Source organism: Arachis hypogaea, chromosome 4 (assembly GCF_003086295.3).
Source record: "Arachis hypogaea cultivar Tifrunner chromosome 4, arahy.Tifrunner.gnm2.J5K5, whole genome shotgun sequence".
NCBI lineage: Eukaryota > Viridiplantae > Streptophyta > Magnoliopsida > Fabales > Fabaceae > Arachis > Arachis hypogaea.
The window spans coordinates 3,409,784-3,436,198 of NC_092039.1; the positions used below are offsets into that span (position 1 = coordinate 3,409,784).

Here is a 26,415-nt window from a genome sequence, read left to right on the forward strand (position 1 = left end):
TATTTTAAGAGGAATTCACGGGGTAAATTGAATTATGTTGATGAAAAAGAGAAGAAATGACCACCTTTAGACATTGATTTGGTGAACTTCTTTGATTTTGAAGCGTTACTGAAGGAGTTGGGTTACACAGAGTACAAGACTATGTTTTGTTTTGATAGTATAGCACATGACTTAAAGACTGGCTTACATGTAATGAGGGGTGATGTTGAGATAAATGACATGAGGAATAATAAGAGTAAAAATAAGGAGACAAATGAAATTTACATCTACTTTGATCATCCGGTTAGTGTGCCTGAAGTTGTGGATGAGGAGTTTGAGTGACTCATCATCCTCAAGTGAAGGGTATGAAACAACTAAAGACGAGTCATACAAGTTACCTCCTCTGGGATGTGAAGATACAAATAGCAGTGAAGATAGTGAGGAATAGAGAAGGAATGAGAGATTGAAGAAAAAGAAAAAAAATGGTATCACCAAAGAAGAGAGCTAGTCAGGACCCAGCCGGCGAGGTGAATTCTGGCTCAGATAGTGAGATGAAGTTTGGCCCAAATAGGAAATTAATTAGGTGGTCCATATAGTAGGGATAAGGTTGGATCAAGTAAAAGTGGTCCCTCTTTAACCCAAAAACAACGCCGTTTTTTAATGTGACAGGGGGACAAATCGAACCCTGTCCATTTCTCCTAATCCACGTTGACACTTAACTTTGAACTAACGTCCATATTAGCACCGATAACTGTTAGATCAGATTTTTTCATCAACTATGGATGGGGGATACAAGAGAGGGGGTAATGGGTTATTTTATGGATGGATAGAGACCAGCTTGGGTGATTTTCTTTTGTGAGGGGTCACCTTATCCTAATTTGAAATGGACGGGACCAGTTGGATGTTTACTCTTTTTTAAAGAGATGTTATTTGAATTTGTTGAAATAGTGGTTGTTTATTCTTCTTTTAAACTATTTTACATGCGTGGATATGTGGTTTCAACTGATTTACACCATGCTACTGCGTATGATTTGATTGGTTTTTCTAAGCAGAATATTCATTTTAGCATATATATAGATAATTATTGCAATTCAAAAAAGAGAATGTTTATTCAGGTAATACCAATAGTGTCTGACTTAATTTTCTATGTAGCTTGGGAGTTAATTAAACAATTAGTTCAGACTTAATTTAGTTGTTCCTGATTTCACCTAATTAAATCAGTTTTAATAGTATGCATTCATTATATTTTTCTAATTAAAATGTATTGTTGTTCTATTACTCGTTGGATGTTTGTTTTTAAATTAGATTGTAAAGTTTGGATTGTATGAAATCTAACCCTTTGTTAGTTCTTAACAATTTATAAATCTACCTGATTTATGTTCCGTGCAATACACATTTGACTGACGCTACTAATCTCTCACTCGCAACCAAATTTACCATATAGGATATCTTAAAGTCATTCAGATTGGAATTAATGTTAGACATCGTTTTGGGTCCTAAAAATTCATTGGTTGATCAAATGCAAAAGGTGTTGGAAGACCAAATTGAACCTTTGCACCGCAACCATCTAAGAAACAAGTATAAAGAGGTGAGAACACCATTCATACCACTAAGCACGAAGACCATGATACAATGAACTGAAGGATTACCCATGAAAAAGGTTGTTAAGGGAGAAAAACAACAGTCGAAAAAATTTGAATAGTAGAAACCTCTTTGATATGTTTTATTTGTTGAATAATTGGAATTTCTTTATGAGACACACTGTGATATTTTTCAGGCACAAACGTATGGATGTATCTTTTTTTTTTTCAACTTGAATGATTCTATTATTGCAAAATCAAGCAAAATTATATTAAATTCAATCCAAATCAAATAAACATCCAAATTAAAATGAAAATAACTATCTGTCTATCTAGTAAAATGAACATCTAGTCTATTTTAGATTGATCACAACTCACAAGTTCTAACATACTCATTAATTTTCTCATTTATTAGACACTTAATTTAATAGTGATATATATTTTATAATTTATTAATTTATATTTTAAGAAAATGACAAACTTAAACAAAATTAAGCGTGTTAGTAAAATTTTAGTTTATAATAAGCACCATACTCACAATGTTTTTGAACAAAATCTTATAACTTAATCACTTATATCTAAATGACATAATTCGAACACAACTTGAATTCAAGCAACATTAAATTAAATCAAATCCAAATCACATAATAAGAAAAATATGCAGAGCATGTGTATGTAACACGAAGCAAATTAATAAAAATATCAACATATACCTAAATAAACATTCACATTAAAATGAAAAACATTCATCTACATATATAGTAAATGAACATCCGACTTAATTAATAAGAAACAACTAATAAATTGACAAAAAAATATTTTACATAAAAACAAAATTTTAATCACCAATACAAAATAAACGCGTGAAATTCATATTTAACACAAATTAGCTATTCCTAAAAGAATTTAACAAAAATATAAACCCACCTGTTCCTACCCTGACCCAACGGTATGGCCCAGATCCAAACACACCAAAAGGCCCAATCCAAAGATTGGCCTTCGTTATTCACCGACCTCTTCAAAAGAGGTCGGACTCAACACAGACTTCTTTCCAAAGAAGTCGGGCTCAAGAAATAGCTGGCAGATAACACTTATTCAAATAAGTAACTGCCCATAAAATCTCTCTAACCACTTCTAGAAGCCATATCCCAACAATCCCTAGATAAAGGGACGGTTATCCACCTAAAAAGGTGGCACTACTCCAACGGTGGTTATTGGATCACCACTATAAATACCCTGACACTCCTCAGGTATAACCAAGTTCTAATACATTCTAAACCTGCTTAACCCCATGCTGACTTAGGCATCGGAGTGTCTTTGCAGGTACCACCCCCCATCTCTTGGAACACACAACTCGGAGGCGGCTCCCAGACGTAAACCAAGTCGGAGACCACACTCCTCCAGCGCTTGGGCCTCAAACAAGTCCAACCGCCGTCCGGTTCTAGGTAAGCCCCGAAACATTGGCGCCGTTGCCGGGGACCTGGAGCTCAACTCTTGATAATGGCGGATGATCAATAACATAGTCAGACAACCACTCGACATGAATAAGATGCAAGCATGTTAAAAAGAAGTTGGAATACAGTTTCTATGGATACCAGAAATCCCGTAAAAACTTCTCCCAATGGGCAGAGGATATCAAATAGGGATGATGATTCTACTTCTACAGTTAAATTGGATTAAAAGAGAAGAAAGCACTGTCCCAAGGCCATTGTAGAAAGCAAACCAAGATGAACTCGAAAGCCAATTGAATAAAAGAATTTTCAATTCAGAAAATTCAATTGGCAAAAGAAGTTACGTGAAAAAAAAAGACGAACTCGAAAGCCAATTGAATAAAAGAATTTTCAATTCAAAAAATTCAATTGGCAAAAGAAGTTACGTGAAAAAAAAAGGGACGAACTCAAGCCAATTGAATAAAAGAATTTTCAATTTAGAAAATTCAATTGGCGAAAGAAGTTACGTGAAAAAAAAAGACAAACTCAAAAGCCAATTGAATAAAAGAATTTTCAATTCAGAAAATTTAATTGGCAAAAGAAGTTACGTATAAAAAAAGAAGGGGAGAAAAGGGAACGTGACTAATCCCAACCTCTTCGTGAAATAGGATGGACAATGACATCTGTGCCGACTTACAATCTCGGAAAAGTCCATGATACCCACTCATGGAATGGAGCAGTTGCATGTTCCAAATTCACAGGTTTTATAAATAAATAAAATATCCCATATTAGTCAGTAATTGAAGAAAGAAGGGAAAACGTTGTTGATAAAAACAATGAAACCTCTCTTTTCAACTTATGCCAAAAAGTGCAGCATCAATCCATTTGAATGCAACCCAATCTGACAATGAAGTGATGAATCCAGTTTTCTCTTCATTGGATTCACATATCAATTACAACAGAGCAGTGAATAACACGAAAAATTCACATGGTACATCTTTCGTTGGTTGCTCACAAATTACATCACTGCCAATGAATATGGAAAGAAATATTCCTGCGGTAGAATTTGATGTTGTTTGCACACCAATAAAGATGGATGTCTTCCAGGAAGAAAACTGGAATCCGATCCAAAGAAAAAAGAAAGTCAGAGTGACAAAGGCCCAGTCTTCATTGGAGAGAATGATGGTCAGACTTTTCTTCAAAGGTCAGATGAGCCGGGAGCTCACAAAGAAAATTCGACCTCTTTTAGAGAGCTCACGAATAAAAGTCCGACCTCTTTTAAAGGTCAGACTTTACAATAAAGTCGGATGAGTTGGGAGCTCACCAAAGAAAATCCGACCTCTTTTAGAGAGCTCATGAAGAAAAGTCCGACCTCTTTTTAAAGGCCAGACTTTACAACAAGGTCGGATGAGTTGAGAGCTCACCAAAGAAAATCCGACCTCTTTTAGAGAGCTCAAGAAGAAAAGTCCGACCTCTTTTAAAGGCCAGACTTTATAACAAGGTCGGATGAGCTGGAGCTCACAAAAAAAAATCCGACCTCTTTTAGATCCCACGAAGAAAGTCCGACCTCTTTTAAAGGTTAGACTCTACAATGAGGTCTAAAACCTCATTGCTCAGAAGAATCCGACCTCTTTAGATCCGACAAGGAAAAAATCCGACCTCTTTCACGATCAACTCTACAATGAGGTCAAAAACCTCGAAGAATATCAGAAAGAGATTCCGACTTCTTTTAAAGATCAGGGTCTACAATGAGGTCGAAAACCTCCAAGCTTAGAAAGAAATTCCGACCTCTTTCCAAGCTTAGAAAGAAAAATCCGATCTCTTCTAAAGATCCAAGCTTATGAAGATAATTTGACCTCCTCTGAGGATTCAAGTCTACAAATAAAAATCCGACTTCCTTTTAGAGCTTACAAAGAAAAGTCCGACTTCTTTCTTGAGGTACAACTTCGAGAACCAGATCCCAAGCATAAATGACCACGAGAAGGTCATACGAAGAAATTTCTCAACTGATAACCTCGTCTTGATCCAAAATGACATCGGGCCAAAAGCGGACGAAGAAAAGCCAACACCAAAATAAAAAGATCCAACAAAGTCACTTAAGACTTGAAAAAGAACTACTACAACATACTCAACTTACTCGAAAACAATCTACCTAGATTGTGCCATGTTTACAACAAAAGGGATACTACAGCTAGAAAGCGCACCTTACTCCTTAATGCACACTTTTTCTGACTTGAAGTGATGAGATCCAAAGTGGCGCAAGAAGTTATAAATGCAAATCGTGGTCCGACCTCATTAAGCCACTTGTACTAAATCAAACTGGCAAGGGGCAAAGCCTAAAACGAATTGCACAAATAACTTAAGGACAACGTGATCATAATCAAACATCAACACGAAGAGGATGTAAACTCGACGTCACAACAATTTGTTTAAAACAAATTGAGAAAGGACGGCGATTTATAAGAATGCCTCCTCAAGCCAAGAGATAAGTATCCAACCTTACTAAGTTGACACAACAAGTATAAAACAAGTTATCCGACCTCCCAAAAAGAGAGTCCAAAATAACTTGTAAAAGTCACATAGCAACAAATAGTAAGATTCAAGAATGGCATGACTGAATACTCGAGTCCGACTTTATGAAGCTCGACCTCGAGTAGGGGCACTGGCTTATCATGAAAGCTAAGTCCAAAATTATTAAAAACTAAAGACAACATTCTACAATGATGCTAGAGCACAAAAGAAGAACGTGACCCCCTTCCAGAAACCTGAGTTGATGGCTACGAGATTCGCCGCAAAAGACCTCATCTTGATAAGAAAAAATATCAGGCTACTGAGTTCGGGCGAATGAAAGCTGACAACAAAAAGGATAGGACCCTACAAGATTACTGAGATCTTAGGAAAAGGTTATTACAAGGTGACTGACTTAAACAACACCGAGCTACCAAGGTCGTGGCATGCTTGTAACATGAAAAGGTACTAAAAACGAACTCTACTCCCTGATGTACTCTTTTTCCAACTTCATGATTTATTCCCAAAAATTAAAGGATTTTTTCTGAAGAAGAGTTTTTAACGAGGCATCGTAGTAGAGACTAAGGGATCATAGATAGTGAAAAACCCTTAGTAGCAATAAAAGTACCTTCGCAAATAAATAAAGATCTTTTATCTCTTATAAATTCCTTCTCGTTTTTCTTTCTTTCTACGAAACGCACCGACTTAAGCTCGACAAAGCGTGAAAATCCCATGAACCGACCTAGATGGTCGTCAGGATAAAACGACGAGGTACAAGTCGGTGTAAAGAGGTTATAAAAGTCGATCGTAATAAACTCGGAAATTACCTGACTTACAAGTCGGAAAAATCGAGAAAAAAGGAAACGCATCGCAAAAATAACCTAAATCATAAGAGCTCAATAAATCAAAAATTGAGTATAAGGAATACCAAAAAGAGATCAGGAAACCTATTGAAAGCACTAAGGCAAAAGGCTGTCCCGAGTTGTTAAGGAAAACTTAACTTAAAGAAAGGGACAGTCAGCCAAGAAAAAGGTTTTTCAAAACAAAGATCAAAAAGGTTTTTTCTAAGATTACTGAAATCTTAGAAAAGGGCTACTACAAAGTGTCTAAGTTCGAGGGTGAAAAACTACCCAGGTCGCAACACACCTCCAACATAAGGAGATAAAACAATTCCTTAAGAAAATTGATTTTCTACAATTAACACACACCAATTGAAGCTCGATAAACCGCAAAAATCACGGGCCGATCATATAGAAATCGCCTGGATGAAGCGACGAGGAACCAATTGGTGGAAAGAAGTTACATATGCGAATTGGAAAGAAAACACCTCGAAAAAAGCTCGGGCCAAACGGGTTGAAAAAGTTGTGTTTAGAACAAGTCGCAAAAGTAACTTAACTAAATATGCCCCTTAAGGCATAAATACGATCTAACAACTCGATCCACACGGATAACAAATGGATCGTACAAAATCTCAAGCCCACAATCTCATCTCTACAAGTTCTAAAAATAAACGACCTAGTCGTATAAAATGGAACAATTTCACAAAAACAAGTTGTTCTAAGAAAACTTGTTCTAGCATTCACAACAACATAAGGATAACTTGGATTAAACGAGTTATGCCAGTCAACCATATTTTCAACGAAATTGTGTTAAGCACAAGTCGTGTCTATCTAAAAGCAAAGCTTTAAAAGTGATTTGTATGAAAATGAATCACTTCAACCAAACGACTCGTATAGAAACGAGTTAAAAAGGAAGGATTGTAAACGTTTTTGAACAAAATCGAAACGTAAAAACTATCCTCCAAAACAACTTGGATAAAACAAGTTGTATCATACACAAGGACGACAACCTTGTAAAAACTAGAAAGGGGAGGGAATAAGCATATAATCCCTTCACCTAAGGCGCCAATTTATGCTCGACAAAGCGCAAAAATCACGAGCTGGCCTTTTCAATGGTTGCTCGGATAAAGCGACGAGGTATAAATTGGTGTCCAATGGTTATAATACGGCTTGATGATTTAAAACAACTCAAGCCCATGAGTTGAACAAAATCGAGTAAAAAATAACCATATGATCTAAGTAATTTAAATTGCGCAAAACAACTTGATATATAACGAGTTGTGCTTCAAAAAAGTGACTTGTATAAAAAACAAGTCATCTAGAAAACTCAGAATGAATGAGTTCAACAAAAAAAAGGCTTCATTCGAAAATCCTTTTTGCTTGATAGCTCGAGTCCGACTTCATAAAGCTCGACCTCGAGCAGGGGCATAATGGATAAAGCAACGAAGTCCGATGGTTATAAAGATGATCTGATAGTTTAAAAGGACTCAAAATAAACAATTTGTACTTGAAATAAGTTGTGAAGTCCTAAAAAACAGCTCGAATTTAAATGAGTTGTATGAAATTAGATCAAGAAATAGCCACGTTTTAATTAAACGATTTGAAATGGAACAAATCGTAAGACCTTAAAACTACTCGCATTGAACGAGCTAGATGAGGTTATACTAAAAAAATAATTACGAGTTTTGAAGTAAACGATTTGTATCAAAACAAGTCGTAAGAAATCAGAATAAGTTTCAGAAAGGTGATTTGTATTAAAACAAGTCATGCATCCTCAAAACAGCTCGAACTGAACGAGTTGTACAAAATTAGGATAAGAAATGTTTTCTGGTTAAGCACGATGTGCTAAAACCAGTCATACAAAGCCTACAAGCCTTAAATAACTCAGAAAGAACGAGTTGTACCAATCAGTCTTAGAAAAAAGACTTGGCCAAAAACAAGTCGTTTAAAGAGGGAAAAGTATTTATAGCACGCCAGGGGCATAAGGGTAAATTGACGCGATCATTAAAGAAACGCGCTGTTACCAATGTAACTGCTCCCACGTGTAAATGCGAAAACCCCAACAGACGCGACGTTTGATTAGACTTGGCGGTTAAGAAATTTAAAATCACGCCAGTTTTAAAAGTCACGTCAGCTACAGACCAAGTTCAATACTCGAATCCAACTCATAAGCAAAAGAGATTGGACTCGAGTAGGGGCACTGTTCCTACCCTGACCCAACGGTATGGCCCAGGTCCAAACACACCAAAAGGCCCAATCCAAAGATTGGCCTTCGTTATTCACCGACCTCTTCAAAAGAGGTCGGACTCAACACAGACTTCTTTCCAAAGAAGTCGGGCTCAAGAAATAGCTGGCAGATAACACTTATTCAAATAAGTAACTGCCCCTAAAATCTCTCTAACCACTTCTAGAAGCCATATCCCAACAATCCCTAGATAAAGGGACGGTTATCCACCTAAAAAGGTGGCACTACTCCAACGGTGGTTATTGGATCACCACTATAAATACCCTGACACTCCTCAGGTATAACCAAGTTCCAATACATTCTAAACCTGCTTAACCCCATGCTGACTTAGGCATCGGAGTGTCTTTGCAGGTACCACCCCCCATCTCTTGGAACACACAACTCGGAGGCGGCTCCCAGACGTAAACCAAGTCGGAGACCACACTCCTCCAGCGCTTGGGCCTCAAACAAGTCCAACCGCCGTCCGGTTCTAGGTAAGCCCCGGAACACCACCAAATTTTTGTGATTTATTCTGTCCAAAAGATATATCCAACTCTATGTTTCCAGCTATATGTGCGGTGCCGAAAAAGAAGACACAATAAGGGATCACCAAAATACGATGCGGTGGCGGGATAGTAGCCGGAAGAATGTCACATTAGCTGCGGCGGCTGCAAAGGAGACGCGAGTCAGCAACATTTGCGAGGGTTACGGCTTGGCGGCAATTGCGGTTTCGTCGATCAGCTTGGATTGCAACTCTCTTCGGTGGTGGTGAGAACTGCGTATGGTCACAGTGCAGTTGAAGAGAAAGGGTCACAGTGTGTTTTATAACATATTACTAACTATTTTAAAGTATTCAAAGTTAAAAATTTAAATAAATCTAATTAATTATTAATTTGATTTAAGTAATTTCTATTTTAAACTATGGGAGAAGTCCTTGAATGTTCTCACCGATACATTGCCTAATTCAATGTACAGGCCGGCCCATAACCACAATCAATTTATAAAAAAGGAGAAAACTAAAATTGGGGCATTCCGAGAATTGAACTCGGGACCTCTCGCACCCTAAGCGAGAATCATACCACTAGACCAAATGCCCTTTCTTTATTCTTATGTCAATTAAAATTTTAATTTAATCAGCTAACCCCCAATTTTTTCCCTCCAAAAAATTTGGCACAGAACCCTTATTCTTCGCGCTCCACTTCTCTTTCGATGATGATGAACCATTTTGTGCCCTAATTTGAATAAAGATTTTGCAGCAATGGCTTCTTCTAGGGAAGACAAGAACAAGAACAACAACACATACAGCAGAGACACTTCGATTCATGAAGAATTCGACTTCCTTGATACTCAGCCACTCGACATTCCTCACTCTCCCTCTTGTGGGTTCTCTTTTTCCGTCTTCACTTCTTCCATTACTCTCTTCAAGCTCACTCTTTTCTCTATTTGTTGCTTTACATTAACCGCATTTTTTCCCATATAATGTTTTATTTATGTTTTTTTTTTGTTTTTAATAAAAGTTTAAATTTGACATTTTTTGGGGATTTATTGTTACTGTGTTCAGGTGATGATGAATCGCGCTACTTCGAAGACACAGAGCCTTTTGATGATTGCGATGATGATAATATGGAAGCTGAGCCGATGAACCTCGCAGGCGAGACTCAGGTGTTGGATTTCGCCGGTGAGACTCAGCCGTTGGATGATTTTGACGGTGCTGCTCTTGTTGATGACTGCACACAGTTGCTGAATGAAGAAGGGGATGTTGGATTTGAAAGTGGTGGTGAAGGTGAAGTCGAAGGCTTAGATGGAACTCAGGTTTTAGAGGGTGTGGATGATGATGCGGATGTCTCCGACGGTGGTGATCGTCAATCTGCGTATAACAAGCAGGAGGGAGAGCATGAAAGATTCTCTGATGAGAAATCGTTTGGGAATATTGATTCTATTGAAAATGAACTCAACAGATCAGGTGAACCCCTTGAACTTTTCTTTTAGGTACATTAACATTGGTGTATATTTGGGGCATTTGATGGATTATTGGGCATATGATATCACTGTCACAAATCTGATCTTAGAGTCTTGGTGCTGATGCCTTTTTGAGCTGAAACCTCATTGGCAGCTGTTTGTTGTATACAAGTGTGGTGTATCATTGTTTCTCCTGTTCTACACTGTTTTGTATATAAATTTAATGTCACTGTTCTTTTGGTTGCGTTGGTAAAGTTTATTTTATTTATTACAGGTTTGAAGCCACCACGATTTACTTATCTGCGTGTTGAATCTTTAAGGAAAGCTGCTTTAGCTGCTCGCAATGTGGCTTCGAAAAAAACTTCAAATCGGACCAGTTCTGACAAGGGCAATAGCCAGTCTTGTCAAGAGCATGTGGTTGTAAAGGATAATGATGAATCCTTTCCCAGATGTTATGGGAAAGTTGAAGAAGTTAATCGGGAATGCAGTGGTGCGAAATACAGCATGGAGATAGAGGGACAGAAGAACAAAAATGCAGACAAGGTTGCTAGCTCAGCAGTGAGGAAACTTTTCAATGATGCTTTGCCCATTGAAACTAATGAACCTTCTCTTGAAAGCAATGATTTTGATGGAGTGGATGAGTTGCCTATCTGCCATGATGGGTTAAGCTATGTCAACTCTCAAGAACCTGGAGAGTTGTCGCAGCTTAATGCTCTTGATTTTGTAGATAGGTTTCTCCACGATAATATCATGGAGTTTGATCAAGATACTAACCGTGTTAAAAATACTACAAGAATAACAACCACCACGCCTCTTTCCGCTAACTGTGCTAAGAATGTGGAGGAAAAATCAAAGTCAGTGGCCAATGGAAAAGGGCAACAAAATTTGGCCAAGAGAGTTACTGATAGGGGCAAAGATGCAAAAGCTGCAGTCTTTGACTGGGATGATAGCCGTGAGGATGAAGGTGGGGGAGACATATACCTTAGAAGAAAAGAGGACTTCTTTTATTGTGAAACTCGTGGATCAAAATCTTTGCCAGTATCCCAGAAGACCAAATTCTGCAGGCCAAATAATGATAAAGATGCTGAGGAAAAGTTAAATATCCCTAGTAGGAAAACTCGTGCAGTTCACTCTGATTCAAGGTTAGGGAGGCATAATCAGAGAGTATGGGATAATAATGTAGAGGAAGCAACAAGAAGAATAACAAGGAACCTTGCTAAGGAGTTGGGTGAACAGCTTGATGCCTATTGTTCTAGAGGAGAGATGGAACCCAAGGCTAATGCAGATGTACAGGAAACGATGGATGTAGGTCTTGATACTCAAATGGCTGCTGAGGCTATGGAAGCTTTATGTGGTGCTGAATCTCTTGCTAATGATACTATTTGTAATACTAGAAGCAGTTCAAAAGGTCAACACAATCCTGTTGGATCTAGGGATAGTTCAAGGCAGTTTGACAAGAAAAGGAAAGCTGAAGTTAAGTCAGATTTGCAAACTTCAAGTTTATCAAAGAAATGTACAGAAGTCGGACAGTGCAAAAAGGGCAATATTGTTACAAGATCAAAGATGACTAAGCTAAATGCAGAAGCCATACAAACCTCAGGTGCTAATGAGAATGGAAGAAGAGGAGTTTTGTCTCCAATGGTTGATCAAAGAAAATCAACAGGTGCTTTGAAAATACTTGATCATGGTGAATTAAAGATTCATGATAGCAATGACACAGCAAGTGGAAGGAGTAGAGTTAATGAAAAGCACTTACAGGATGAGGTTTATCATTGTACACCAATCGCTCGTAGAACTAGACAGTCTTTAACGGTAAATCAATTTAGTGGTAGGATTGGTTCCCTTGAGAAGACTAATGGGACTGTCCTCCATGCAGATGAATCACTGGATCCTAATTCTACTCCAAAAGCAAGTACTGCAGGCATTAGCAATGAGATTGAAATGGATGCATTAGATTGTCCTAGAAGAAGGAGATCACTTAGGATTAGGAAGTATTCTGATCATGATAAAGGATCTGAGAATTTAGTAGATTCATCTAAATCATCTGTGCCGCCCAAAGGAAAATCTAGTGCTGGAAATAAACAATCAAGTATTCATTCTAGGAGTCCTATTGATTGTAATGTTATAGCTGAGAAGGATGAAAATCTGAAATCGTATGGAAAGAATATTGCAGCTGTCCGGTTGTCTAGCAATAATTTTGAAGTCACCAATTCAGATGAGTCGCCAAAAGATTGTCACAAATCCTCTGACTTGGCTTCTGCGACAACGCCAGCTAATTGTAAGACACCAATGAATGATGCTTCACCTGTTTGTATGGGAGATGATTATTACAAGCAATCTTGCAATGGAAATCTTTCAAGGTCATGCCTTCACAAAGTTTTCCGTAAGGAGCTCCAAAGAGAACTCCGTAACTTGAGTCCCGTTAGCCCGGAATTAACAACTCCGTCTAAAGATTCAAGGAAGAGGAGGGATATGACTGATGTTCGAATTCTGTACAGCAACCACTTAAACGAAGATATTATTAAGCATCAGAAGAAGGTAATGATGTCTTACCTTCGATACTGTCAGTGTTACTGAAACATAGTCGGGTTTTAGTTTAATTTTGTTTATGGACTTATTACAGATTTTAGCACGACTCGGCGTTTCTGTAGCATCCTCCATTGCAGACGCAACACATTTCATAGCTGATCAATTTGTACGTACAAGGAATATGCTAGAAGCTATTGCATTTGGCAAACCAGTGGTCACACACTTATGGATTGAGAGCTGCGGACAAGCTAGTTGTTTTATTGATGAGAAAAATTACATATTAAGGGACGCAAAAAAGGAAAAGGAGTTTGGTTTCAGCATGCCAGTGTCACTTGCCCGTGCATCCCGGCATCCACTTCTAGAGGTGAATGAATCTATGGAACCAATTAAGTCTTTTAACCATTAATTAATGCATGTGGTTCACTAGTTAAGATTTGAGCAAGCTTATTATTCTAACTGTTTTGTACAAATATCTGTTGGTTATGTATGTGGGCATGCATGCATCTGCACTTGTGTATGTTAGAACAACTCTAGCAATTTTTTCCTTCAAGTTCTACTTGCAATAGCTATGACCCGATAGTTTTCAACTTGATAGTGTTAAAGTCCCCTGTTTAGTTGTTCGTGTGACAATCATTTGTGACATGGCATTGTGCTGCATTGTCTGCATAAAAGCATTGCCTGCAAACAAGGGCATGTCATTAAATTAAAAGCTAACTCTGATAAATAAGCTTGTGTCACATCCGCAAAGGTATAGCTTCCCCTATTGCTGGTTGACAAGGGACTTAATTCCTTGTAACTGAACCATATAAACAAATTGCTTATGGGTTAAAATAATTACTTCAAAATTAAGTGAATCATAGTTGAACTTTCAGAAGACTTGGAGGCACAACAACAACAAGAAAGTCTTATCCCACTAGACACAAAAGCTTAATTAATCAGATTTAAAAAACAAACAGGCAGTTTTTGGCTTGTTCCCTCTGCTAAATGACCATTACTTTCTGCAGGGTCGAAGAGTATTGATCACCCCAAATACTAAACCTAGTAAAGAGATTATTTCAACTTTAGTGGGGGCAGTTCAGGGCCAGGTATGAATCTCTCTCTTTAAGCATTTACCTTGTTTATACCCCTAAGTCGTCAGGGGATAAAAAATGTCTTTAGAATTTGGATAGTTCCTTGTTGCCGTGAATTTTCTTTTGTTTCTATCTCACTGGCAAAGAAATTACTTGATAACTTAATTGTAATTTTTCATTTTATTATTAATACTTATTGGAGTACATTGATGATTTTTAACCATGAAATTGGTGGGTTATTCCCTCTTCCCCACCCTCTTTTCTGAAATATATGTTGACATTTCTATGCATGCAATTCAACTAGTCCATGTTTTGACTGCAACCTTTGGCTTGATTCATCTTAATATCTTTTTCTTGTAATTCTTGTAGGTAATGGAGAGGATCAGCAGATCTGTTTTGAAGGAAAATAAAATCTTAGATGATCTACTGATCCTATCTTGTGAAGAAGATTATGCCTCTTGTGTGCCTTTTCTTGAAAAGGGTTAGAATCTGTCTCAATTACCTTCAAAAAATTATAATCTGCCTAAAAGCCAAAATAAAAAATAACATGTTCTGCACATGCAGGGGTAATGGTGTACAGTTCAGAACTATTGTTGAATGGCATAGTTATTCAGAAGTTAGATTATGAAAGGTTGGATTTTTGTTTCTTCCGCTCTTGTATATTCAACTTAAATCTCTCTAGTGGGAGAAATGTTTTCTGCTTCTGATGACTAATGTACTGCTACAAATTACGTTCCCTATATGATGGGTCTTATGATTATTATGTGTCCCTGTAAATGGCATTTCATTAATTCATTCCTCTTATGCACTTTTTGGTTGCAGGCATTGTCTCTTTGCAGAGCAGGTGAAGAAAACCCGTTCCAGCATATGGCTGAGAAAAGATGACAGAACATTTCTTCCTGTTACAAAGTGCACTTAACTTTTTAACTTAATTTTTGTTATGATCATGTATAGAATTTAGGTCTTGTAACTATTTTCCAAACATTTTTTTCATGTAGGATAGATGTTGCCCCTTTATATTTCATCCTGCTGCTGTAATTTTGTGTGATGCTCATAACGGACGATGTCAGTGGTAACCATGGACCTGGGTTGTGTATGCACGATGAGATGTACTAGTATATTGAATTACTAGTATTGTTTTTAGTTAAAGAAAATCCATTGCAGTTCATCTTAAACTCTATCTAACAGCAGAAGTTCCTGATCTGGACCCTATCTAGTAGCTATAGTTTATTGTTCAGCATTTATCAAATTACAAAGTAAATAAATATCTTTAGCTAATGATGATGGTCAGGTAAGTAGTTAGGCAACACCTTATAGCTGCGCTGAGGAACCTTCCGAAGCATAGCCAAAGCCAGATCAATGTAAAGTGGGAGTTGGACTAGTGCGAAAAATGACACAGGCAAACAAGTTGCAGCATATATGGGGAAAACTGCATATTTCAGTTCATCTTCAATGATGAAGTAATGCCCTGCACAGAATGAGATCAACACCGATGCTATCGATGCGAAGAGTGTTGTCAGCCCCACAAGAAGCTTTCTTGGCAAGTCAACAACAAAATCCTTCTCTTGGAACCGAGATGTGAGTACTGAGAGAAACAAAACAAGGGATGTGACAGAGGAACAGAGTGCAATGAGTGATGCTACAGCAAAGACGTGGAATGCAGGTCTACCCCTTAGAAGTGGTATACCAGTGTTTTGATCAGGACCACCTGGTATAGCTGTTGAGGTTGTGAATGCCACAGTTGCAACAAGTGCTGCAACCACTGAGCATGATTCTGCAGTTTTGGTGAGCCATTTACCACCTTCTTTCACAAGTTGCCCATGTGTACTAACAAAGACTTGCTTTGCTGTTTGCCCCTTCCTATTGTAGCGTTCATAGAAATTTGGAGGCATGGAGTTCTTAACAAGCTGCAAAAGCCACAAGGATCATGAGTCATTGTTTCAATGCAACTTTGAATTGTTGTTAAAACTATTATTTGCCAATGAAACATAATATTATCTGACCAGCAACATTCTAATTTGCATTACCTTATACCATTTATATTCCCACTGCATTTGCATTGCAGCACCAGGGACACGCCAAGGCTTATGGCTTCTATATGTAGCAGCAAGGTGCAATGCACTGTTACCCTGGCTGTCTACTTGGCGAAATGCGCTCTCCTTGGTTATGTCAGACTTATTCAACATATTATACACATGGGGCTGCCGATTCTCTATAGCCAAAAGAACAACATTCTTGTTATCGGAATCCACATCCTGTATAGCCACTGGAAATATATCCAAGATCTTCTCAACCATCTCAGTTATTCCCATTTTTGCTGCAATCAATATAGGTGAATCTGTTCTCCTTTCTGCATAAATTCCATTCTGCATACCACTATCTGTTTTCCCTTTTCCCTGAGGAGTTCCTCCATTATACGTGTACTTGTATAATGAAGCGCGCTGAATCAGTTCATTCATCACTTGTTTTGCCCACATGTGCCTCGCCTTCCTCCTTTGGATTTTGTCTATCCAAGATGATCCTGCAATTTGCCACTCAGTGAAAAAAGGGGTAGCAACTTGTTTTCTTTTTCTTAATTTCTTGTGAAACAACTTATGAGAACTCTAGTGCTTGTGGATATATATATTACCTACACCACAGATAAGTAGCAATGCCTTTATTGTAACTGTTAGAATCCGGATAATGGTTTCCCAATTTGGTGGAAACCGGTTATATTTCGTTTCTTTCTTTGTCATCTCTTTCTCTGCATGTGTATACACACACTAGATGTTAGGAAATGAGTGTAAAATGCCCAAAAAAAAAAAACACCTAAAGTTGAACCAGCTGCAACTGTAACATTTAACATGCAAGCCACAAAAACTGTGATTAGTTAAAGATTAAATTTGCTGTAATCAATACCATATCTGATGTAGGATTTTCTTGAGAAATTCTCTTCATCATCAGTTTCAGCTTTATGACTATGTTTTCCAAAGGCTGTGTCATAGTGTAAATTGACAAATTAGTACAGTTAAACTTGGCATATGCATATACTAGACATGGTTGATTAACTCACTCAGAGCTTTAGCTGCACGCATAAACAAAGACACAAAGCTCATGCATGTCTTGTAGTTCATTGGATACTTAGTTTTCTGCTGATCTCTCCGATTGTTATGTATTTCATTTGCTTCCTCGCTGACATCATCAACAATCAAACCTGACAGGATCACGGTTTATTAGAGAGGAAAACTAAATTTCATAATTTTATATTACCTTTTTATGTTTTCATTCTCATTCATTTTTTTTTCTAACTTTTTTTTAATTATTTACAAACTAAAGAATGAAAAGATGTAGTTTTGTATAATTCTAATATAAAAATATAAATGAATTCAAATCCCTAAAACAATGAACTATAATTTGTATAATATTTTAGTTGAATAATTATACAAAATTATATACAAATTGTCAAATAAATATTCTGTAAAATATTTTTAATATAAAACACTTCAAATTTAATATTAGTTTATATATTATCTAATCAATCTCTAAATAGTAAAACACTTATTAAAATATACTATATAGTATAATTGATTTATTTTTTCGAACATTGAGTGGGTCTCACTCTAGTTACTATGATTAGAATAAAGGTAGGTAATCCACCTTATGGCTAGAAATTTACTTGTAGACAAATAGGGGAACTCGTATGTTAGGCTGCGTTTGGTTATAGAGACAATGTGTTTAGGAACACTGATTAGTGTATTTTGTGTCCATCCTAACAGGAAGGATACGAAAATATTAACAAGGGACACAACTTATTTTTTAGTTTTTCTTTCATTATTCTTGTTAATTTTTTATAATTATATTTTCTATTATTATATTTTTCGTCTCAAATCTTTTGAATGAAAAAAAATGAGAATAAATTAGATTTTTATAATTTGTTTTAGTTTATCACCAAAACAGGATACAAGAACGTAAAATTTTATGTCTTTGTCTCTTATGTCTTATCCTCAATGTCTTGTCTTATTCTGTCCTATTTTTAAAAACAAACACAGCCTTAACAACGGTAGATTTTAATTATTCTATTGATGAACTTAATCAAAGAAATTCACATCAGACCTACATTTAAATTTAATCTTTTATATTTTTATTTCTAATTTATTATATATGTAAATCTGGAACAAATAAGGTCTAAACATTATGTGAAAAAATTCATTTTAAATATGTAATATTAAAGCCATTAAGAATTTTAAAAGTAGAAAAGAAATGCTTAAGTTTCCTAAAATCATGTTAGCTTTGATAAAGAAACAGAATAGTATAGAAGTGTGTAAGAACGTAAGTGTTCTCACAATTATAGACAAAACGATCTAAAAACTCCATCCTGGTGCTGCTTTTGAAACAATTAGGCTTCATGGCAAGGATATGCAGAGGTGACCACCCATCCTGGTTTACAGAATCCGCAAGGTTTGGGTACAAGTCAATTATTTTAAGTGCTAATCCTGTCAAATTCATCAAAACTTTAAATATATTCAATGAAATACAAGTGCTAGATATGATCATGAAATGTTTTTAACATGATGTGTATAAATAATATACTAGTTGATATCAGTATATCCAATGTTATCAAACTTGACTTGAGCATTTACGAGTTAACTCGAGAGTTCGATAATGTGGATCACCATTTAACAAGTGTGGATCAAGTTTGGATCTTAGTTATACAAGTGTTAGCTGTGATATAATTAACAAAAATGTATCTAGATTTTGGAGTACCAAAAAGTTAGGTGACCAAATGAGTACATAAATGTCATTTAATTTTAGTATGCTGATTAATAAAATCAAAATGAGTATGCATAACTAACAATAGTTAATATGATCAAACATGACAAAATTGATGACAATGCATGAGACACTAACCAAAATATTCACTTGAGATGGTGCAATGAAGAATGGTATTTCCATTGTTCTTTCTGCAAAGTGAGTAGTCATCTTTGTTTTGTTGGTGGCCATAGAGACAAAAGAATGCATCCTTCTTACCATGAATCGCTGCCAAGAAGAGCGGCGTCTCGCCTTGGAAGTTGCGCCAAGAAATGAGTGTAGGGTCCCTTCTAGCTATATTGTAGCAAATTTCCATATTTCCAAGCTCAGCTGCAAGATGCAGAGGAGTGTTTCCCTTTGAGTTCTGCAACTTTAAGATTGCAAGACACACTTCTTCTGTGATATTATCCAAAAGGGTTGTCACAAAATTGGTTTGGCCTACATAAACAGCAATGTGTAACACTGTATCTTCTGCTCTTGTTATCTTTGCTTCTAATGTCAATTGGTTTTTCTCATAAACCTCTAAGACCTCTCTAATCTGACCCTTAGTGGCATAACGAAACAAATTTTCAACCTCAGAATTCTGCTCCATTTTTTCTGGTGTCAAAATAACCTATCTATGTCCCTCTAAGTTGGAGTATATGATCAATATAAACAAGCTTAACAAAGGTTATGTTAAAGTTACATATATACATGCAGTCCCTTTGCTTATTATTATAACATTGATTTTCCCATTTGTTAAATAATGATTTCTAAGTTAGCATCCAGGAGGAAGCAAAGACACTATATATTGCAATTAAAGCACATGGAATTCAACTAGTCCCAAAAATTTGGTGAGAATATAAACTGAACAAGTAAAGAAGAAGTGGAAGCATGATAAGAAATAAGGTTTTATATTAATACACTAGACATTTACAGTACATATTCCTGCATAATATCAAAAGCAATGCATGTCTTTTCCTGAATTTCATATATTATCAACTTGCTTTAGTCCATTTGTTTCTGCTATAACAGAAAAACTTCCATTTCTTTCTCTGCAAGATAAGCATTTTGCTGTCATGAAGGAAATATATTCCAATGTACTTTAAACATGTCTAAGTTGATTAAAGTTTATTAGTTATTGTAAAAGTGGCACATACTTGTTAAGATCGTTATATTTATGTTGAATTAGGTACTTCAAAGTTATTATTTATTTCTGAAAAAGAACTGGGGGGAAACTGAAGAAAACATGTAGCTAGATTTGCTTTTTTAAACTTTTATAGTTGCATCCAACCCACTCTGACATACCAATACCATCAAATTAACTTGTAAATTGTTGTGTTTAGATCCCTTCCTTAAATCAAGGTTACAAGTTGAATTTTATGATTCAAATTTTCCTAAACTCCACAAATCTATCTATCTATCTATATAAAAGTTGATACCTATATTTTCTTGTAACTAAAATGACATTTCTTCTACTTATTCTATTGTCACATAAGTTTTTTTGTCAGTTATATTTTTTATAGAATTTTAAATTAATTTTTTTATTACCCTTTCTCATTTAATGACATTATCTAGTATTATCTCCTAATTAATAATAAATTTAATACCATTATTAGTTTATTTTCTAAGAAAAAAATGTCATATTATTTATCATTAATTAATTCTATTTATTAAAATATTATCCTATGTATTAAAAATTATACTTAAACAAATACTTTTATTCATATATATAGATTGATAGAATTAATTTTTATTATACTACAGAATTTACTATGATATAATGTTTTGTTTTAAGAGTTAAAAATATTACTTAAGCAAATACTTCAATATATATATAAAATATTATCAGTGTAATACACTATAAAACTTATTATATTTGTTTTAACAGCTATATAGATTATTTTATAACTAATTAATTTTATTTATTAATTAATTATTGATTCTATTTATTAAAATATTATTCTATTATTCAAAATTCCTCTATTATCATTTTAGTTATCTAAAATAATTTATACAAAAAGTTTATAATATTAGTTTTTCACATATTGTGCGGATCTAAATCTAGTTTAGCCAAATTCTAGAGTTTGATAACCTTGAGTTAGAAACAAGTTAACATTTTGATTCTCTTACTTTCCTGAATATACACTTCATGAGATTTATTTAGCAACAAATATATCATATGGTAAAGGTCCAACAGGTAATAATACTACTACAACAAAAGTTTAAAATAAAATCTTGAAGGTCATCATGTCATTTAGGTACATAGAAAATCCATGAAGCTGATTCACTTCTTAGGAGATTCAAACTGGAAGGTTATCACTATGAGAGACCTGAAGTCTCCAAGTAACATATTGGATATATAAATAGTTGAGGCTCATAGCAATTCCAAAACCCAAAACTGATGAAAGTAGTATTGCATAGATGGCCTTCAAATGCAACTGCAACAAAAGGTCACAAAGCTTTATTTAGCACATCATAGGTACACTGTAAAAGTTAAAAATTTTACCTAAACATAATGTTGTAACTTCTTACATGCAAAATGTATACAGGTTATAAATCAGAAAACATCACTTGCTATTCTATCATCTATATGCATTATGCATTCAACAAATCTCTTCATCCCATTTTGGCACCAAAGCAAAGGCTTTTACAATTTCTTCCCCCCTCTTTTGCCCTTGTCTTAAACAGTACTGTAACTACATTATTTTAAAAGACAAGCATGCACCATTAGAGACCACAGGATAACTAAATACAAATAAATGCAGTCTTTTCTACAAAATCTAATACTTTCATTACTGCAACCCAAGAAATATAGCGAGGCAAGAGTTTTAGCCATTAGCAGGCATTTCATTTGTCAATCCGGCCAATATTACTAGGAAATTATTACCAAAAATATGAACATTCTCACTCACCATGGTATAAAACAGATGCACGGTTATAGCCACAAGAGCGAACTCAAGAGCAGCATATGTCCATATATACTCTCTAATTGCTGCACGTAACACAGGTAAAATTAAATTAACGTTCAACAATAAACCAATTTCAGTCTGAAGATATGAGTTTTTACCAAGGATGACTGCAAAAATAGATGCCAGGAGGCCCAATGTAAAGGCAAATGGTGCTGCTATTATGATGGCTTGAGTCTTCAACTCAGGAAGCTACAAAAAGGAACATAGAATCAAATAAAATATGCATATATATTTACTAGACTATGAATATAATGTATTCTGGACTCTATCTAAGGGGTTAGAAGTTCACTTATAGTATTCTCTTAAAAGATGTAGGCATACCAGGAGCTGTTCAATGAAGAAAAAGTAGCATATTGTGCTTATCAGGACGAGCACCACAAAGTCTTGCCAGGCACTGAAAAATGGAAATCAAGGTCAAGTGAATAATAATAATATTAATAAATTTAAGTAACTTATTTGGAAAAGACTAGAACTGGAATATTTGAATGATTAAATGTTTGGGAATGCACATAACTCAAATTTATCCCGAATGAGTTTCCAAACTGAACTATCTTAGCAGCAATATTAATTATGATTGAAAATATCATTTTAAGACATAAAAAAAAATCAACTCTGAGAATAAGTAACTCTCAAGGACCAATTCACCCTCACGAAAGAGCGCTTTGGGCTCGAAGAATGGACTATGCCCGGGCCTATTATTTTACCTTGTGCAACTTTTCTACAGAAGAACAGAAATGACAAGGGTTCAGGGTCTTGACTCAGAGACTTTGATACCATGTCAAAGACCAGCTCCCCTCCACGATTAAATTCTAGGAGAAAGTTTAAGATTCATTATATATCTAAAACTGAACCCATGGTATATGGACTTTGAAAAACTTGCAGAAAACAAGGAAACCTAAAACGGGTAATGTCTAAGGTTGCCATTTATAAGAACAGAAATAACAGATAACTTAATTTGAGAGCATAGATTTTCAGATTACTTTATTGATTCTGAACTTGAGTTTAGTTGACCCTGCACTTGTCTATTTTGCCGTTGAATAGAGCTGGAAACACGAAGCAAAGTTACGGGTAAATTCTGAACCTCGTGCCCACATACTTCACATTTCTTATTTCCCTTTGTGCTAAACCATTTTATTGCACATTCTTCATGCACCAATCTCAGGTCACCTTTGCAACTACATTCCATTTTCAAGGTATTTCTTTCATCGCAGACATCAAGACATATCCTGCACACTGCTTCCTCTTCAGGAATTTCTTCATCATCAGCACCTTCTGGTGGCACGGGAGTTATCTGATCTGATTGACCAATAAAAATTGTTTTAGTGTGTTAAACTATTTTGTAGAAGATTTAAAGTGACAATAAGCTAAAAAATGGCACTCTAACTAAAATGTTACTAACGAGACAACAACTCAGGAACTAAGTAAAATATCCCAGCAGTGTGATAGACTCGTACTCATAAAAGTGGCTGTCATTTTGTCTATTATCAACATACAACATTTTCAAACACTGGCAACCAATTGAGATAATTTCTAACCCATAAAAGGATGATGACAGGAACCACAACACTAGGTGGAATAATAAACACTGATTAACCCATTTTCTGCTTGAAATGTGAAGCTTGGAAAATGGATTAGATTTCTTCACTGTGAATTTAAAAATAGAAAAGTAGGACTACGAAACTGGAAGTACATAAAGTATATATGACTTTAGTGAGGCCTTAGAGGAAACATACCATCATTTGTATCTTGCTGATCCTGTTCACTACGGGTAGAAAAGGAGATGGATCTTACAATAACAACATTTCTCCCAGGTACAGAAAGGGACCTTGAAACCTTGGAACGACCAACATCTTTCTGCACAAAAGTTAACAACAGCCATTTGAAAATATAAATAAAGTTCCTCAAGATGGGGTAAACCTTAGTTCATGCAACTGTTGTTGTATCATATGCTTTAGAAAGATCTAAACATGAGTTTGAGTCAGTAAGCTTTCAAGTATTCCTTTAAAACCTTGTTGAAAATAACATATCTGAATATTCTAGTATTTCCTTTCTTTTCTCTGATAACAGGTTTCACACAATGTAATGTTACAGAATACAGATGATTTAATTTTAACCTATGAATTCAACCTTTCCATAGTCCAAGTTAGAGGTATAACTCACATTAATTTTATTTTAGAGAATCCATAAGCAATGCATCACAATGAAATAAAAGAACATTACATGTTGCTTCTGTTCAGTATAAGTCCTTGCAGAAACAGGTGTTGAAACCGAAGGAGACAGATTTGATGCAGGAGTAACAGGAAGAGAAGTGCATCTTTTCCATGCAGCGTCAGATATCGAATCCATATTAGAACTGTCCGCAGATGTCTTCGAGTCTGAATTAAGGAGGCAGCTTCTTTCGCCATCTGTTACATTAGCTTTTCTTTTCAAGCTCAATGCCCGCAAAAAACCTCTTGATGATGATATCCCTTTGGAGAAACTTTGAGAATGGTCCAAAGCCCTTCCACTGCCAAACCCTACAGGTCTAGGTGGAACTTGAAGTGAAATATCAGGACGTTTCCCACTTGGTCTATGATCTGAAACTTCTTTGTTCGAACAGTGGTTAATCTGCAAGTAACAGGGACAATTTCAAGCAATTTAGTCCCAACAATTTGGCATTATATGCCAAAGCACCACAGATAATATAACAACAAATGCAATAACTAAAATGCAAGCACTTCAAGAGATAGCATGCCAACAAAAATAGAATGATAATTCTCAAATTGTTTTCAGAAATTAACTTGTTTCACAGAGAGGATCTGGATCCGGAAGTTGAATAAACCATCAATGTCGAAACTCACATGAACAAAATCAATAAATTCCTTAGTGGTGACTTATAGAGCAAAAAACAACAAGATACAATCTAATAAAGTTAAGAAGAAAATTGACATCTTCCAAAATTCTTCACAAACTACATTATCAGCTAGAACTCATATCTCAAATTCACGGACCTCCAGAAGCAGTTACAATTAAAAGGCATATGAACAACAATCAAAACTACATTCCAATCATGCACAATTCAGGAAACAAATAAAAACCTAGGCTTAAGTAGGCATAGAATAAGCTCAAATTGAGAAACCCCGTAACGGCTTAACTTCAATTCAATCAAAATACACACACTGAGACACACACATCTCAAGATCAAGTGATAAATTTAAAAAGTTTAAAAGCATAGAATTTTACACAGATTTAGAGATGAATCATGAGAATAGAAACCTGGGGTGAAATCTCAGAGACTTCATCAGTGGCTGCTGCTTGAGCTGCTTGCATTATAGGCAGCACCAAAGATCTCACAATAAAAGTTGGAATTTTGAAATACACACAAAAAAATAAAAAATAAAAAAAATAAACAGGAAAAAAAAAACCGAAGAATAAAGAATAAAATCCAACAGAGATAATTTAGTAAGCAAAAAGTAATCTGAAGAAGACCACGGTCGTTGTGTGAGAAGCAACTGAGGTATGATTTATCTATTTTTTATTTTTTATTTTTTATTTTACACGCACAACATTGTCATTAATTAATGAATGATGTTGTTTAAAACAATAGTATAATAATAATAATATATGAATATTTAATATAATTATATAAATAAATAATGAAGCTTCAGAATACAGATAGAGGTAGTTGTACCGTATACTACACGAGTGAGTGTGTCACTCACTCACTGTATATTGTAATGTACGGTCCCTTTCACTCAAATATGGATTTTTCAATGTGGTCATATCTCTTTAAACAAGTGTATAACTTATAAGAAGATTTTCAAATGTACTGTTATACTAGTGTAGTGTACCAGGGGTTTTTAATCGTTCATCTTACTTATATATATTATATATATTTTTTATTATTAAAATGAACGGTCAAAATTTACTAAAATACCAATATAACAGTACATTTGAATTTTTCCTAACTTATATTGTTAAATGTTAAATAATTTCATTTACTATTTTTTCGGAAAAAAAATATGTTCACAAAAAATAAGTATCAAACCGGTTAAAATAATTTATTTCTCTCCAACTCTTAAATTAATAATATTAGAAAAATAATAACTTAACATTATTTTATTTAACTTAATATTGTATATATTTATATATTTAATATTATTCAATTATTTCAATAATAATTAAAAATATAAAATAAGAAATATAAAATAAAATACTTTTTAGATTATTGTAGATTAATTTTTTTATTATTTTTTAAATATTTGATTGTTTAAAATGAAAGTGAAAAATAAGGTTTTTTTTTTGTTAATTAAATGGTGAATTAAGTTAACTTGTGAATAGAAGTAGAAACAAGTCAGGTCAGATTAGACTTTATTTTTAATAGACATAACTTATTATATAGTTAATTGGCTTGAATCTCACTTACAGTTAGTTATAAATTTTGTTTAAAGTATGAAATTTAGCCTATTATTCAACTTGACCTGACCTAAAATCTATTAAAAGACTTGCTAATTTTTTTTTACAAAAATAAAAATATTATTAAAAAATATTATTTTTTAATAAAATATTTGTATGTAAT

The 26,415-nt window shown here is 35.0% G+C and overlaps 3 protein-coding genes and 1 non-coding gene across 5 annotated transcripts; 1 reads left to right on the plus strand and 3 right to left on the minus strand.

The window, feature by feature from the left end:
- Window positions 1–9,584: 9,584 nt before the first annotated feature.
- Window positions 9,585–9,656, minus strand: TRNAP-AGG (transfer RNA proline (anticodon AGG)). Its single transcript has one exon. It is a non-coding gene; the product is annotated as a tRNA-Pro (tRNA).
- Window positions 9,657–9,723: 67 nt separating this feature from the next.
- LOC112795790 (uncharacterized) lies at window positions 9,724–15,293 on the plus strand. The gene is made up of 9 exons (XM_025837951.3): window positions 9,724–9,939; window positions 10,122–10,523; window positions 10,794–13,057; window positions 13,143–13,412; window positions 14,053–14,133; window positions 14,488–14,599; window positions 14,683–14,749; window positions 14,941–15,027; window positions 15,117–15,293. The coding sequence occupies exons 1-9, from the start codon at window positions 9,819–9,821 to the stop codon at window positions 15,154–15,156; spliced, it is 3,444 nt and encodes a 1,147-aa protein (XP_025693736.1). The 5' UTR covers window positions 9,724–9,818; the 3' UTR covers window positions 15,157–15,293.
- On the minus strand, window positions 15,090–19,568 carry LOC112795791 (uncharacterized). The gene is made up of 7 exons (XM_025837952.3): window positions 19,006–19,568; window positions 18,441–18,590; window positions 17,171–17,311; window positions 17,017–17,091; window positions 16,748–16,861; window positions 16,146–16,639; window positions 15,090–16,025 (listed from the first exon to the last, which is right to left on the minus strand). Exons 1-7 carry the CDS (start codon window positions 19,496–19,498, stop codon window positions 15,393–15,395), a joined length of 2,100 nt encoding a protein of 699 aa, XP_025693737.1. The 5' UTR covers window positions 19,499–19,568; the 3' UTR covers window positions 15,090–15,392.
- A 1,450-nt stretch (window positions 19,569–21,018) lies between these two features.
- Window positions 21,019–25,619, minus strand: LOC112795793 (uncharacterized). 2 transcript variants are annotated; one of them, XM_025837953.3, is made up of 8 exons: window positions 25,113–25,619; window positions 24,078–24,464; window positions 23,591–23,711; window positions 22,838–23,153; window positions 22,179–22,251; window positions 21,956–22,046; window positions 21,801–21,880; window positions 21,019–21,326 (listed from the first exon to the last, which is right to left on the minus strand). In XM_025837953.3, the coding sequence occupies exons 1-8, from the start codon at window positions 25,164–25,166 to the stop codon at window positions 21,189–21,191; spliced, it is 1,260 nt and encodes a 419-aa protein (XP_025693738.1). In that variant the 5' UTR covers window positions 25,167–25,619; the 3' UTR covers window positions 21,019–21,188. The 2 variants fall into 2 exon arrangements, with proteins under 2 accessions (XP_025693738.1, XP_072090971.1); XM_072234870.1 differs by having other exon boundaries at window positions 25,080–25,429.
- Between the last annotated feature and the right edge of the window lie 796 nt (window positions 25,620–26,415).

Bases quoted from the DNA above. Each gene is read 5' to 3' on its own strand.
- LOC112795790 (XM_025837951.3), top strand. From the start codon at position 9,819: ATGGCTTCTTCTAGGGAAGACAAGAACAAGAACAACAACACATACAGC. The intron at 14,750-14,940 runs GTTGGATTTTTG...TTTTGGTTGCAG, and splicing joins CAGAAGTTAGATTATGAAAG to GCATTGTCTCTTTGCAGAGC. The intron at 15,028-15,116 runs GTGCACTTAACT...TTTTTCATGTAG, and splicing joins ACATTTCTTCCTGTTACAAA to GATAGATGTTGCCCCTTTAT.
- LOC112795791 (XM_025837952.3), bottom strand. From the start codon at position 19,498: ATGGAGCAGAATTCTGAGGTTGAAAATTTGTTTCGTTATGCCACTAAG. The intron at 18,591-19,005 runs GTTAGTGTCTCA...TGAATTTGACAG, and splicing joins CATCTCAAGTGAATATTTTG to GATTAGCACTTAAAATAATT. The intron at 17,312-18,440 runs GTGAGAACACTT...TGATCCTGTCAG, and splicing joins AGATCGTTTTGTCTATAATT to GTTTGATTGTTGATGATGTC.
- LOC112795793 (XM_025837953.3), bottom strand. From the start codon at position 25,166: ATGCAAGCAGCTCAAGCAGCAGCCACTGATGAAGTCTCTGAGATTTCA. The intron at 24,465-25,112 runs GTTTCTATTCTC...TGTTACTTGCAG, and splicing joins TCTCTGAGATTTCACCCCAG to ATTAACCACTGTTCGAACAA. The intron at 23,712-24,077 runs GTAATGTTCTTT...ACTTTTGTGCAG, and splicing joins ATACTGAACAGAAGCAACAT to AAAGATGTTGGTCGTTCCAA.